This window comes from Aethalodelphis obliquidens, unplaced genomic scaffold, assembly GCF_003676395.1.
Source record: "Aethalodelphis obliquidens isolate GAN/ISIS:26980383/991018 unplaced genomic scaffold, ASM367639v1 scaffold1, whole genome shotgun sequence".
NCBI classification, from domain to species: Eukaryota; Metazoa; Chordata; class Mammalia; order Artiodactyla; family Delphinidae; genus Aethalodelphis; species Aethalodelphis obliquidens.
In genome coordinates this window covers 80,920,650-80,934,343 of record NW_020837945.1, presented here as the reverse complement: position 1 = coordinate 80,934,343, position 13,694 = coordinate 80,920,650, and the positions used below count along the sequence as shown (strand labels likewise).

Below are 13,694 nucleotides of genomic sequence, written 5' to 3'. Positions count from 1 at the left end.
TTCAGGCCTCCTGCAGCCCTTGTACCTAGGTTAAGAATTCTTGTTAGAATAGCCCAGAAAACCGAATGAGCAACGCAAAAGATTCAAGTTTCCTGATAAATTCTAGCCCTGACTAGTCACATGTGCTTGTTCAAAACAAAGCAAAACAAAACAGTTACAACTCCCTAGATTCAACCTCAGGGTTATCCCTGAGGGCCTAGTCCCAGGCATTAACAGTAAGGGCATCCAGCCAAGCAGTGACTACTCTTTGGAAAACCTAAGTTTAGCTGAGTAAAACTGAAACCTTGTTTGATAATATCATTTACATTTCCAAATCCCCGTATCAAGCTTTCTTCCTATCCCTTGTGGCCCTTCCTAAATTTAGCTGCTGGTGTAATGGGGTAACCATGGCAACAACCACCTGCCTATTTAAAACCATCTCCAAAGCTAAATAAGGAATCCTGGAAAAACATGGCTGCTCGCCTGCCTCTCAGTGGACAAACTGTGCATTCCTGGGTATTTTCAACATGAGCAAGCAGGCAGGGTAGAAGCAGCATGGACTCAAAAGTTCTTAACAGGAAGTGTTCTGGGACCTTGTGAAACAGGGCCTACCTCTACGCCACTACTTCTTCACTTGTTAGTAGGCACATGGATTTACATGCAAATCCCTGTGTCTGGCATCCTTAGGTGACCACATGACCTTGACCTCAACCAGGTGAAGAGTAAGATACACACCTAACTGCAAAGAGTAGTCTTGTTGATGGAAACTGGGAAGTGGGGAGGAAAAGTAGTCATTCAGATCACAGTGAAACTGTTCATACTTGGGTTGAAATGAAGTTACAACTTTTTTTCTGACAGAGGTATCTTTCTAACTGTACTTAATCATGTGGATAACTGATGATTGCTCTATTTATGTCATATGTTGACCTGTCTATTGATTTTTGCAGTATGGAGAAATTCTTCCCTCCTTCTGCTTCCTTGCTCTCTACAAACTGCGGAGGTTTTGCTTCTTTCCACTAAAGGAGACCACACAACAGACCACACTGAATAGCTTGCTCTTGCCCAAGCAGGCTGTTTTCCATCACTCCTTTGGATCTTTTGGTACATTTGGTTCCTTCTCGCTGGGTTGACCTTCTCTTTCTGTCAACCTGGAAAGTACTTACTTGTTTTCTGTGTCTTGGTTCAGGCATCTCTCTAGTTGGAAGACCCTCCACATCAAATTCCATGCCATTGCTTTATGTCACCTTGATTCATATCGTTTAACACAGATCACTCTGCAATGCTGCTTTCCGGTCTGTCTCCACACCTGCACTGTGAGCCCCCTACACATGTCTATCCAAAACACCCATACAACAGTGCCTGGTACTGTTTTCAAAAGATACATTCGTTGAATGAATGAACAGAACCCCCCATGGATTTCACAAACATTTGGCATCTTATCAAGCATGTATGCATGAGTATGCATAATGGTACCTGTGTAAAAAGAGGACCTTAAACGTCTGGAATGGATGGAAGAGAAGTATTTTTTTAAAGTGATTTTTTGGGTGTATATATTAGAGTGAAAAAGATTGTGAGAAGAGCATCAGTTGATCTGTAAGTTTGTGATTATAATAGGAGTAGGGGCTGAAAATATACGTGTTAATAGTGTTCTGTGAACTGACTTGGTGTGTGTGAGAGAAAGTACATTCGAATAAGGTTAGCTCAGCTATTAGACGCCACAGATCACTTTTCCTGAAGTCAAAGTAGCTTCATTATGTTCAGTTTCTGATCCCGAAAAAGACTTTCTGATTCTTGGTTAACCTCCCAGCCATGGGGTCCGGGGAGATGAGGAGGGATGAAAATGATGGAGGTCTGTGGGAGTGCCTGGCTTTAAATGAACGTGTGCGGGTAACACTGGACTGCTGCTTGGTGGGCTAAATAAAGTCAAGTCTCTTAGACTCAAACTGAGCCCAAATTAATACCCCCTCTCCTCCCCACCTGCCTGAGGGTGGGGTGGGATCAAGTGGTCACTTAGATAAGGTCCAACAAAAAGGAAAGAGAAAGAACGCAAATTAACCACCGAGAAGAGGACAAGGAGGAAGGGAGAAAGGTAACTGGGCAATCCCAGGGTGGCCATATGCTACCCGCCGGCAGAATGGTTTGACTTTGCAAATGATCTGGTTTTCTCTTCTGCTTGGTTTTTGGACCTCACAGCCTGCCTTCCCAGGTGCGCGGGCTGAGGCTGGGCTCGGGCGGGCTCCCCGCCTCTGCAGGGCCTCCCTCTGCTGCCCTCTGCCGGCAGGGAAGGCGGAGGCGGAGGCGCCGCCCTCTCGGCCCTCTCGGCCCGGGACGCGAGCCGCCACCCCCTCCTCTTTGCAACGAGGGGAAGCTGAGGCCTCTGACGCCTGCCAGCCCCTCACCCGAGGAGTCAAGAGACTGGGGCTGGGAGCAGTTGGTTTTGAGAAAGCGGCGCGCCCCACGAGGGGGATCCAGTTAGTCAAGCGCAGACCCCCACTCCCCAAAGCGGGCGCACCACGCCCTCCCTCCTGGCTCCAGGCCCTCCCTCTGCACACCACCCTCTGCGAGGGGAAAGGCCACCAGACTGCGACAGGTTTCTGACATTGCTTTCTTCTTGGAAATGGAAGCCCCCTTCCGGCAACGTGGCAGGAAAAGCGCTGGGCAGCCGGGCCGAGAACATTTCGGTGAGAGCAGGTGGAGGCCTGGGACCGGTGGCCGCGCAGGCAGGGCAGGTGGGCAGTGCAGCCCCGGCTACACCCGCTGAGCCCTCTTACCTGCTGTTGAACTTTTCAGGGTGTTTCTCTCTCATCACGTGGAATCTGTGTGCGATGGAAGCATCCTGAAAGGCAAAGGGACAGAAAGCAGATCCCTGGTTAGTGGTCCTGACCCTGCATAATGTGGAAGGAAGGGAAGCGAGCACACTCTCTCACCGAAATCCCCCAGATCTCACAGGGGAGACCAGGGAGGCCCCCACAGAGGCTGGACACCAGGTCCAAGGTTAGGGGCCAGTGCCCCCCATCGTTATAGTCTGCAATGTTCACCCTCTACCCGCCCGAGTTCAGGGAGAGCGAAAGGGGACGCGGCTGCCCTTTGGGGGCAGGGAGCGTGTCTGGGTCTGTGAGCAGTGAGAACGCAGAAGCCCACATGGGGCTGAGTGTGAGTGTTTGGAAATACCTCACCCTATTCACTCTTTAAAAAAACACTTTGTATTCTGGAATATTCATAAGAAGCTGCAAAAATAGTACCGAGAGTCCCTGTGTCCCTTTCACCCAGCTCCCCTCAGTGATAACATCTTACATAACTCTCTAAACCAGAAAACTGATGTTGGTAGATGCTGTTATATATTAACTCTTAATCATCCCTATCAGTAGACAGAATTGGTAGCATTGGATAACAGGCTTAGCAGATAATTAAAAATATATTTAAACTTCTGACTTCTGCCTCTTGATCACTCCATGGAAACAACTCTCCCCAAGGTCAGTAAGAGTCTCATTATCACATTCTACGGACACTTTGCTGTCCTCCTATTAGCACATTCCTTTGCTGCACTTTGGCCACCTGCTCCTCAGAACTCACAGTTAGGATAGTTCTCATGTCACCATGCTTCCGGGCTCTCCATGCTCGGAGCAGAACTTCACAGCCCTGAGCCCGTTCTGCAGCCTACACTCCGTGCCACGGGCCATCTTGAGTTCTCATAGTTGTTACTAGCATGTAGCTGCTGATGTCTCCACAGTGCATCACTCTAGAACCAAACCTGAATTTCAGTCCTAAAACTGAACTCATCTTTCTTCCTCAAATTTGGTCCTCCGCCCTTGTTAATGGTCTCCTTTTCCAGCAAAAGAATGTGCTACGCCCCGCCTTCGCCGCTCAGGCCTCCCCCCAGCACATCTGGGGGGGGGCGCAGGTGGTGGGTTTTAGAAATAAACAGGCTAATTGAACTAGGAATGGTGGGGGGTGGTGGGGGAGGGTGGGAGGAGAGGGGGTGAGAGGGGATGGGAGGGTGTGGGGGAGGGTGTGGGGGAGGGTGGGAGGGGAGGGGGTGGGGGGAGTGGCGACAGAACAAGGGAGCTGATTCAGATTCGTGCAGGGAAAAAAAGATACAGAAACGCATTTACTGGACTGTGTAGCTAAAAGAAAACTCAAATTCCACACAGTGAATTTTCAGCTAGTGCATATTAATTTCTTTTCTTGATGTGGAAATCCGACAAAAGAAAATTTCTGAAAAAATAATTTTTTTTTAACATCAGGAGGTGTAGCTCAGTGCAGAAGCTTATTTTGAGCATGTGCTGTGTGTGGGGAGTAAAATACAGGCTAAGGGTGGGGACAGAAAATCCAGAAGCAAGTTGGGGGCAAAGAGAAGCTTTTGTAATATTTGCACTTGGCAGAGAAGTAAACCCAGCTAGCAGGCCCTGCTGAAAGGCGGACAGGGCAAGTCAAGGATGTGGGCTTATTTTATGGTTGGCAAACACTCTTTGCTGAAACAATGTATTAGGAATTTAACATTTAAACTCTAGTTATTGATTTCTTTGTTAGTTTTTTAAGACACATCAAGAGTTGAAGTTTAGGCACCCCTGTGGACAACGGTGGGAGAGATGCAACACCCTGGGGGGGGGCCTCTGTCCTCTGGGCCTATCCAGCCTGCACAGCTTCTCCAGGCAGGAGCACTTCATGCCCCCAGTTCCCTCCTCTGAGCAAGTTTCGTGAACACTCTGAATAAGATTCATGTGACATCTGTCAAATGCTTCTTTAGAATTCAAGAAAACATTCTATCTACTTGTGTTCTTTTGAAGCAGTAATTTTCTTCTGTCAGGAAAAAAGAAAGAAGAAAGAAAAGAAGAAAGCAATCACATGTTGCCTGGCACGATCTGTACTTCACTATCCCCTGCCCCCAACGCTGTTATGACTGGCTCCTGGTTTTTTAATTCCCTGGGATATGTGCACAGGCCCCTGTCCTCTGTGTAGTTCCGATTATCCTTGTTTTTTTTTTTCTTCTTCATAACTAGGTTTTGCAAAGCTTCTTTTCACAAAGACCAGCCTTTACAATATTACTAGTTAAGCATGTGGTTCCTAATTTGACAATGTAATCCTGTGGTAAATACACAAAGTGGTCAGAGGGAGTGAGCAGGTCCTTTGCTGTTCGGTTTTGAAAAGGCAATGCTGGTAAAGACTCTTACCATGGTTCTCTACCTGGGGCTGAAAAAGAGAGGCAAGATTCACCTCTCTCCTCTTCTGGGCTTCTCTGTGCCAGGCCCTGAGCTGGCTGTACTTACATTCAGTAGTGACTTCATTTAAATTTTAGAAACCAGTGCTACCATGGTTCCAACCCTTTCTTGTAATAATTCCAGCAAAATGAGACTTCAGTTCGGACGGTGGGGGTGGAGGTGGGAATTGCACCCCTATTTCTGATGGCCTCATTCTCCAGGGTCCTTTCTATGAGGTGTGGGGTGAAAAGGAGACAAAAGCAGTATGGACACATGGCTACTCTTTCCTGAACTAAAATTCCCAAGTGCAGAGTTGGACAAAAGATTCCTGTGCCCCTTCCAAATATAAGCAGTAGTCATTTGGACTCTGAGCTATTTGGATGTCTAGGCCAGTCCCGTCCAATAGAAATAAATTAAAAAAATTTTAGTAGCCACATTAAAAAAAGTGAAAAGAGGGCTTCCCTGGTGGCGCAATGGTTGGGAGTCCACCTGCCGATGCAGGGGACACGGGTTTGTGCCCCAGTCTGGGAGGATCCCACATGCCGCGGAGCGGCTGGGCCCGTGAGCCATGGCCGCTGAGCCTGCGCATCCGGAGCCTGTGCTCCGCAACGGGAGAGGCCACAGCAGTGAGAGGCCCACATACTGCAAAAAAAAAAAAAAAAAAAAGTGAAAAGAAACAGATGGAATTAATTTTAATAATACATTTCAATTCACAAATATTATCACTACAACATGTAGTTAATCTAAAAATCACTGAGATATTTAAAATTCATTCAGACTACATTTTTGAAATTTGATGTGTACTTTATACTTATAGCATCTCTCAACTTAGAGTAACCCCATGTCAGGTACACAATAGCCACATGTGGCTAATGGCTACCATATTGGACAATGTAGGTCTAAGTCACTTTGGCAATCTATGGAGATAAAAAAAAAACAGAAAGGAGACAATAAGACACATTATTTGGAATTTGGCTTGTTCTGAAAAATGACAGCAGATTGGGGAATGAAAAAGAGTGTAGACCCCTTGTCCAAGACACCTCTCAGTGGGGCCCGGCCCATAGATCAAGTACCTTCCTGGCTCTCATAGGTGACAGACAAGAACCTGAGGCTGAAGGAATTTAAAAGCTGCAGGGAAATGATGACTTTCTGACAAATTCCCTAATGGGTCTACCATTGTGGAAACTTAAAGTCTAATAAGTACAGAATGTCAGGTAGAAGATGATGTGTGGGTTAGTGTAATGACTCTGGCCTCTCCTTGGCCCCTGGGTTCCCCTAGCATCAGAAATAGATTTCATTGACTCAAGGGATTAGCTGTTTACTCATCCCATTAAGGCTCAGTGAAAGCAGAGCCTTTGAGGTGTTCAGAATTACATATACCACAGGAATTATTTTGCAGTCCCAAACTTCCTGTCACTGATACCTGGCCATCCTGACATTTCTGCAAATCCAAAAATAAAGAGCAGGGATGAGGAGGCCAGAGAAGTCAGAGGAAGTAGCGTCCTGAATGACTGTGTTTAAAATCTCCTGCCAGTGGGTGTTATCAGGTCTCAGGGCTGAGAAGGCCAACAATCTCAGCTCTTCGTTGGTGGGGAGCTGGCGTGTCTTGTGGGTGATGGGAATGTGGTGACAGTGAGGCCTTTGTCACTCTCTCATTAGGGTAGGAGTCTGCCCTGCTTATCCCTCCATCTATTAAATGGGTTCTATTGGCACCAAGAGGAGTGAGTGAACTCATCAGGGTGAATTCTTTACCACCTAGGGACACCACGGCAGCGGTCATTGTCACCACCTTTACAAGTGCAGGGCAGCAGACATTTGATATCAGTAAGATATTCCGGGTCCTCCAAAAGAGGCGAAGACTGCAGCTCTCTTTGCCAAAGGAGTCCGACTCTAATCATCTTAAGGAAGTAAAACTGGGGGTTGGTTTACATACTACTTCTCCTCTTACAAAGTTTGGGAAGTCAAATAGGGAGCAAGAGCTTCTGCAAATGTCAGCCCCAGATTCTCTTAGGGTTACATGTTGGCTACTTGTTTTCTCAAGAATTTCCCTTTCCAGCTTTTAAAGAGTGAGCACACAAACCCTGCAAGCATTTTATTGAGACAAGGCTAAGGGTACACCAGTGAGATAAAAACAATCCTGGTTCTTCACCGCTTTGCAATAAAATATTAAACACGCACAAGCTAAAGGTATATGAAAAAAAACAGAAAGATTGTGTGAAGTTCTTCATAATTTGAAAGATGAACCGATTGGATTATTATAGGTCAGCCCAGGGCAAATAAATATCTTGACCGCTGAAAGAAATGGAGAATCTGTTCCTATGCATTTCCTTTTTTTTTTTTTTTTTGCCGAACCACGCAGCATGCGGGATATCTTAGTTCCCCAACCAGGGATAGAACCCGAGCCCCCTGAAGTGGAAGCGTGGAGTCTTAATCACTGGACTGCCAGGGAAGTCCCTCTATGCATTTCCTTGGGGGACAGTTAGTCTGTATTCTTTCCTTCTTTTCCTCCCTCCCTCCCTCCCTCCCATCCCCCCACCCACTTCTGTCTTATTTGTAAGAATGAATTAAAACCACGCCCAGTTTTTGGCTTTTGGGGTTAGGGCTTGGTTATCTAGTTGAGGGGAAGCTGTATCTTCCTTTCCGGCATGGTCATCCATTTGGTCAGCAATACCAAGTGAATGTCATTTTTTGCATATGGCGCTTGGCACAGATGGACGGGAAGGCCTTAGGAATCCTGTTTTTTCTGGCAGCCAGAGCTGGGCATGTTAAGAAACACTTGCAGCTGAGGACTCTGAAGGCAGCCGTGGGTGTAACCTGCCATCTGGAAGCTCCCAGGCAGATCACCCAGTCTTGCGGCTCAGCTTTCACTTCTGGCCCGTGGCTTACAGGTGCTGCTTTCCCCTCCTTTCCATCTTTTCTCTCTGTCATCTACTTCAGATCTGGGTTCTGCCCCTGTGAAGAACCACTTCCTTTGACCATCCTTCTCTGTTCTAACGGGTTGTCTTCACTCACTGAGGACCTGACTGGGACTGTCTGCATCAGAATTATCTCAGGGGCTTGTTAAAAATGCAAATTCCCAGACCTTGCCCGGACCAACTGAATCAATGTGAATCAGGATCTGTCACGGGGCTGGAATCTACATTTCTGACAAAGGGTACAGGTGGGGTATAGGCGAGCCATCACGCACTAGATTTTAAGGCCCGCCTCCCCACCCAATGCTGCTGCATTCGGCAGCATGGAGATGGAGGGCTGTGCAGAGGCTGCATGGCTCATGGTCCATAGCTAGGTGGGCACTGGAACTCGACTCTAGTGAGTCCCGGCTCTATCACTCACCAGCTTGGACTGGTCTCTATCCTTCTAAGCTACAGATCCTTCTTACAAAATGTAAAAGGGCAAGGGCTGTACCCACCAATAGGGACACTGTGCCTGGTGTGCATTAGGTACTCGGTACACGTCAGCAAGTTATCCTCTGGTTTAGGAAAAAGGACACGAGTTTCTGTCACACTGTAAAGATGGGAAGCCCGTGCTCCAGAAGTCCTCTGACCCCCCGAACACCTGTCAGTCAAGTGTGATTTGCAGAAGCTGAAGACTGCGTGAAGTGGAACCTGAGCAGGTGGTCCCAAAGGAGAGGGGCTTTTGAGCCAAGAAAAGGAGGGAGAGGTCTGCCTAGGTCACTGGGGGAGGAGCTGGAGGGTGCTAGGGAAAGACGTCTTCCCCCATGAGGGCAGGGGAGCTGGGGAGATAAACCATATCAGGACAGCAGAGACCCCTGAATATGTTTCTCGTCCGGCGCCCCCATCCTCTCAGAGCCTGATCACGGGTCCAGCAATGCCTCTCTTTTCTGTTTTAGTAATAGAAAAAGAGGGCGGCATTGGGAGTCAGAAAATGAAGGCAAATCCCTTAGTCTAATCCTCTATTTCCTCACTTACAGAGCGGAGGTAGTACTGCCCTCCAGTGTAATCATAAGAATCAAAATATCTGTGAATATGGTAAATTTTAAATCCCATAAATATAAGGTATTATTATTATTCCTTTTCTCTTTCACGGTTCTCCTTTTAGTTTTCTTATTAAAAAACAAAACCCTTTCCTTAACCCTGCTCTTCCCTCAAACTACCTATCATTTCTCTTTTTCTTTCCTTTTTTTAAACCACCAACATTTGCAAAAGAGGCACAGGTTATGATTGAGATGATCACACAGTCTTGGTCTGGAGGGGCTTATGTGCATATGAAACTGGGCAGCATACTTCCCAAGACAGGGAAGCAGAGAGGAAGGAACCTGGCTTTGGAGCAAGGTACAGTGTGTGTGCACTTCCTCGCCCGGTGTCCTGAGGCTTCGTCTGTAACATGCGGATGGTGGGGACAATAATACCTGCAGGATTGCTGTGAGGACTAAAGTCTAGCACCATGGAGAGCACACAGTAGGTGCTCAATAAATGCTAGTATCTTTGTTTCACCTTCCTCCCAAACCCCAGTTCTATTTATGGAAATGATCGATAACTTTTCTCCCCAGTGCTGTCCCCAACAGTTTGGGCAGCAGTGTCCACCCCATGCACTTTGGACCAGAAGCTGAGTTCAACAAGACCAACCAACTGAGCTGTGCTACATGTGATGGGAGCTAGGGGGAGAAAGAGGAACGTGGTGCTGTCCTTCTACCGTCTGTGTGTCTGTGTGTGTATGTGTATGGGTGCATGCGTGTGTACGTGCATGTGTGTGTGTTTCAGGAGGGCTGAGACAGGCACAATAAAACAACCCCTTCAATCTAAGGCAGAGGTGAGCACAGAGGGCTGTGGGAGCACCAGGGGGAACACAGAGCTCAGCCTGAGGGGTCAGCCAGAAGGAGATGCCCCAGAGGCTTATGAGCACTTGGACTGTGGGGAGTGGGGCTGGGATGAGGGGAGAGAACAGGAGAGATGGAATTCTGAGAGCTAAGCCAGTAGAGCCAGCTTGAGACAACGTCTTCCCTGGAGGATCAGAATTTCCAACTCCGGAAGCTCACCTCAGAGTCTCCTTCTGACCTCAGCCCTTGGTTATTTCTTGGTGTCGCTTTTCTTTAACTACTTCAAATTATCCAAAGGGTAAATAGGTCTTTTGAAAAATGTGCTGTCTTTTGAATGATAGGGGCAGGAGCTTCCTCCATAATCATGGGCGGGGCTTGGTACGATAAGGATGTCCATGCCCAGGCCAGATGCAAGGATGCCTGGACCTGAGTCGAGGCTGGGGGCAGCCGGGATACGTAAAGAATAGGGACCCAGAGGGGACAGTGGAAGACTAGAACCCTTCCTGCCCACCCAGGCACTTGTCTCCCGTTCAGAAAAGCCATCCCTGGCCAACTCACCACGCCGATGGAGAAGTAGTTGTTCATGATGTTGTACGGGACCTGGTCCCCATTCTCCACCTCCTCTCTGGGGATGACTTCCAGATGCCAGCGGTCCAGCATCACCAAGGGGCTCTGCTCAATGTCCTTCAGGATTTTTGTCAGGCTGCCCCCTTCATAACCTGTGGAGCACAGCACTGCATTTACCCCCAGAGCAGAAAGGCTAAGTTGCTGCTGATGCAAGTCAGGGCAGGGAACCCCTTGGGCATCTGGGGCCAGGAGACTCCCCAGTGTGTCTGTGGGCCAGAGCCACTCGGGTTCCCTGGGCCACAGAGAAGGAGAGGACAATATGGAGTATTAGAAAGAAGCTGGGGTGATCTGGAAGCCAGAGTAACAGGGGTAGGGCTGGGTGCTGGCCAAAGATGGGCAGGCCTGTGTAGCTGAAGTGAGCCCTGGGGAATTGGTGGGTTGGATGGTTGGGAAGCTGCACGTGGGAGAACTAAGGATCTGTTCCAGGACTGTGTCATGATGGAGATGGACAGCACCGTAGGCAGAATTTTAAGACGGTCCCCACATTTCCTGCCCCCGGGGTATATATACCCAGCAAACCCCCAGGACCTGTGGATAAGATGGGGTAGTCACGGTCATGATTTGGTATATTACATGGCACAGCTGACTTCAAGAAAGTGAAATTATCCTGAGTGGATCTGACCTAATCAGGTGCGTCCTCAGAAAGACTGGGCTTTCCCTTAAGAAATAGATTTGAAACTTGAGAGGGATTGGAATTAAGGGGGATTCTCTTCTGCCAGCTTTGAAGATGGAGGGATCCATCGGGCAAGGAACACGGGAGGTCTCTAGGATCTAAGAGTGGTCCCCGCTGACAACCAGCACGGAGACAGGGACCTCAGTTCTACAACCACAAAGAACTGAATTTGGCCAACAACCTGAATGAATTTAGAAACAAATTCTTCCCCCAGAGTCTTCAGAGAGGAGCGCAGCCTGTTCAGTGCCCTGATTCTACCCTGTGAGGACCTGAGCAGAAGACCCAGTCACGCTGTTCCAGGACTTCTGACCTACAGGACTGTGAGCTGATAAATGGATGTTTTAAGCCTCTATGTTTATCATCATTTGTTACTATTACATAGTAGCAATAGAAAATTACTGTAGCAAGTGAACTGTAAGTGAGAAGTTAGTGGGAGAGACCATCTTTTCTTTCAAATAACACTTCCATGTTCCTGCTTACCTTTGGGGCAACCCTGAAGAGTATTTTCAAGTTGTCAGGGCTCTAGTCCGCTCCTTAGGGGATGCCTCACAAGACAGCAGTACCAACAAGGTAGCTGAGGGCCTTGATGCTATCTGGGAGCACAAGGCTGTGTGAAATGTGTGCCTCGCTATGCTGCCTAGATGCCCAGAGCGTGGGGCTACAAGTTTGCCCATCCCCTCTTGAAAAGAGGGTCCTTCCCTAGCCCAGTGTGTGGTTGAGGACCCTGGGAGCTCTGCCCACGCCTGCCAACTTCCTTCTAGGGCTGGCTCCTGCTTGCTCTGCCTCTGCCCTCCAAGCACGCACACTGCCGACCTGGTCTTGGATCACGCTAGGAATTGATCCACCACGTGGAGTCTCACCTCAATTCTGCCTGCCAGGCTGATCTGTCTGTTCCATGTGCTGACCAGAACCTCTCCACTCTCTGGAGCATGCCCAGCTCCACAGGGGCTGTTGCAGTTTGCAAGGTTCTCCTTAGCTCCTGCCCATTGCACTGTAAGCTGGTACCATTCTGAGTTCCCCCCTTCGGTGAATTTCAAAATGAGGGCCCCTGGCCATGGGGCCCTAAGATGATCTGGACGCCCCTAGTAGCTGGCGAAGTGGCTTTTCGGTCTGCATTCTGAATCCTAATTCAGAAAATCAATAATTTGGAGAGGGGGAATTTCATGCAGAAAAATCCCTAAGTGAGCCCTACTGGGATGAACCCTGGAGGGGAGACAAAGGAGATTCTACCCTGAAGTTGACTTGTTCTACTGGGGGAGGCAGACTCGAAGCTGAGTTTCAGGCTGACAGTAAATCTAGTGAGGGGTAGACACAGGCGTTGGCATGGAATGGAGATTAAAGAAAAAGTGTGGAGTAGGGATGATCCCAGAGTTGAGTATTACTCCGTGGAATGTGATCCCTAAGAGGGAAGTTCAGCCTAGCTCTGCAGAGCCTCCCTGTAGATTGGAGCACTCGTCTCCAGGGTAAGGCCTCTCCCATGCAGACTCACCCCCTCCCCAGCGGAGACAGCGGGCCAGGTCATTTCCCGTTCCAAGAGGCAGGACAGCCACGGGTGGATGCTTTGCGAAGTTGGCCTTATCTGCAACCCATGAAGAGGAAGAGAGAACCATATGCCATGTGATTATAGAAGGCTCAAGTTGTCTAGTTATCCCTGATCTAATGCTTGAAGCCCTCCATAGCATTGTTTGAATTCTTCTCCTGATGGGGAACTCACTACTTCCTAAAGCCATCTTTTCCATCTGCAGTGTGTTAACCACTGCAAAGGAATCTTTCAAATTGAGTTAAATCTGTCTCCCTGTAACATTCACCTGTTTATCCTCATTTCATCCTAATTCTTTCCTTTGGGGTGAAAGCATATAGCTCAAAAACATTAGTTTGCACAGTTTTAATCTTTAATGATAAGTAGCATTTACCCCATTTATCCCTCAGACAGACCCTGCAAGGTATTATCATTCTCATGGATGAAGGAATGGAGGTTCACAGAGGGAAAGTCATTCCACAGCCAGGATCCAAACCCAGATCTCTGTGACTCCAAGTCCATGCTCCTCCTTTCTTCAGAGGCCAGGCAGGTGCATAAATAGTAAAACAGGTGGGTCTGAGATATCAGAAAATGGTGGGGCACTTGGAAAACTGAAGATGCCTCGCCTCAAGTCATTCAGGCTCAGAAGCTTAAAAATAACACTGTGTCTAAGAAGCAAAACCCCCAGGTGTTATTTGGCACCCGGGTACCAGTTTGCCACTTCCACCACCTCCCAGACCTGCTAACACACCGATTCCTAATCCTGTCTCCTATGATGGTTGTAAAGGAGCATCAGACTGAACGGTTAGAGAAAGCACATCAGAACATGTATGTTTTAATCTGGCTGTAGGTCTACAGCAGCATGTTGGCTGAGCTGGAAAAGCTGAAGGAAGCCAGACACCCACTGGGCTCCGGAGGACA

The 13,694-nt window shown here is 48.2% G+C and overlaps 1 protein-coding gene across 9 annotated transcripts in view; it reads right to left on the bottom strand.

Annotated features, from left to right (window-relative positions):
* DGKG (diacylglycerol kinase gamma) overlaps nucleotides 1-13,694 on the bottom strand; it is a 207,551-nt gene that overhangs the window by 91,908 nt on the left and 101,949 nt on the right. For all 9 annotated transcript variants that reach the window (XR_003433362.1, XM_027109494.1, XM_027109508.1 and 6 more), the window contains 3 exons: nucleotides 12,744-12,833; nucleotides 10,513-10,673; nucleotides 2,751-2,815 (listed from right to left, as the gene is read on the bottom strand). Coding sequence is in view for 8 of the 9 variants with exons in the window: in XM_027109494.1 (XP_026965295.1) it covers nucleotides 2,751-2,815; nucleotides 10,513-10,673; nucleotides 12,744-12,833 (316 nt within the window). In the remaining variant the exon portion in view is untranslated. The remainder of the gene's footprint in view (nucleotides 1-2,750; nucleotides 2,816-10,512; nucleotides 10,674-12,743; nucleotides 12,834-13,694) is intronic.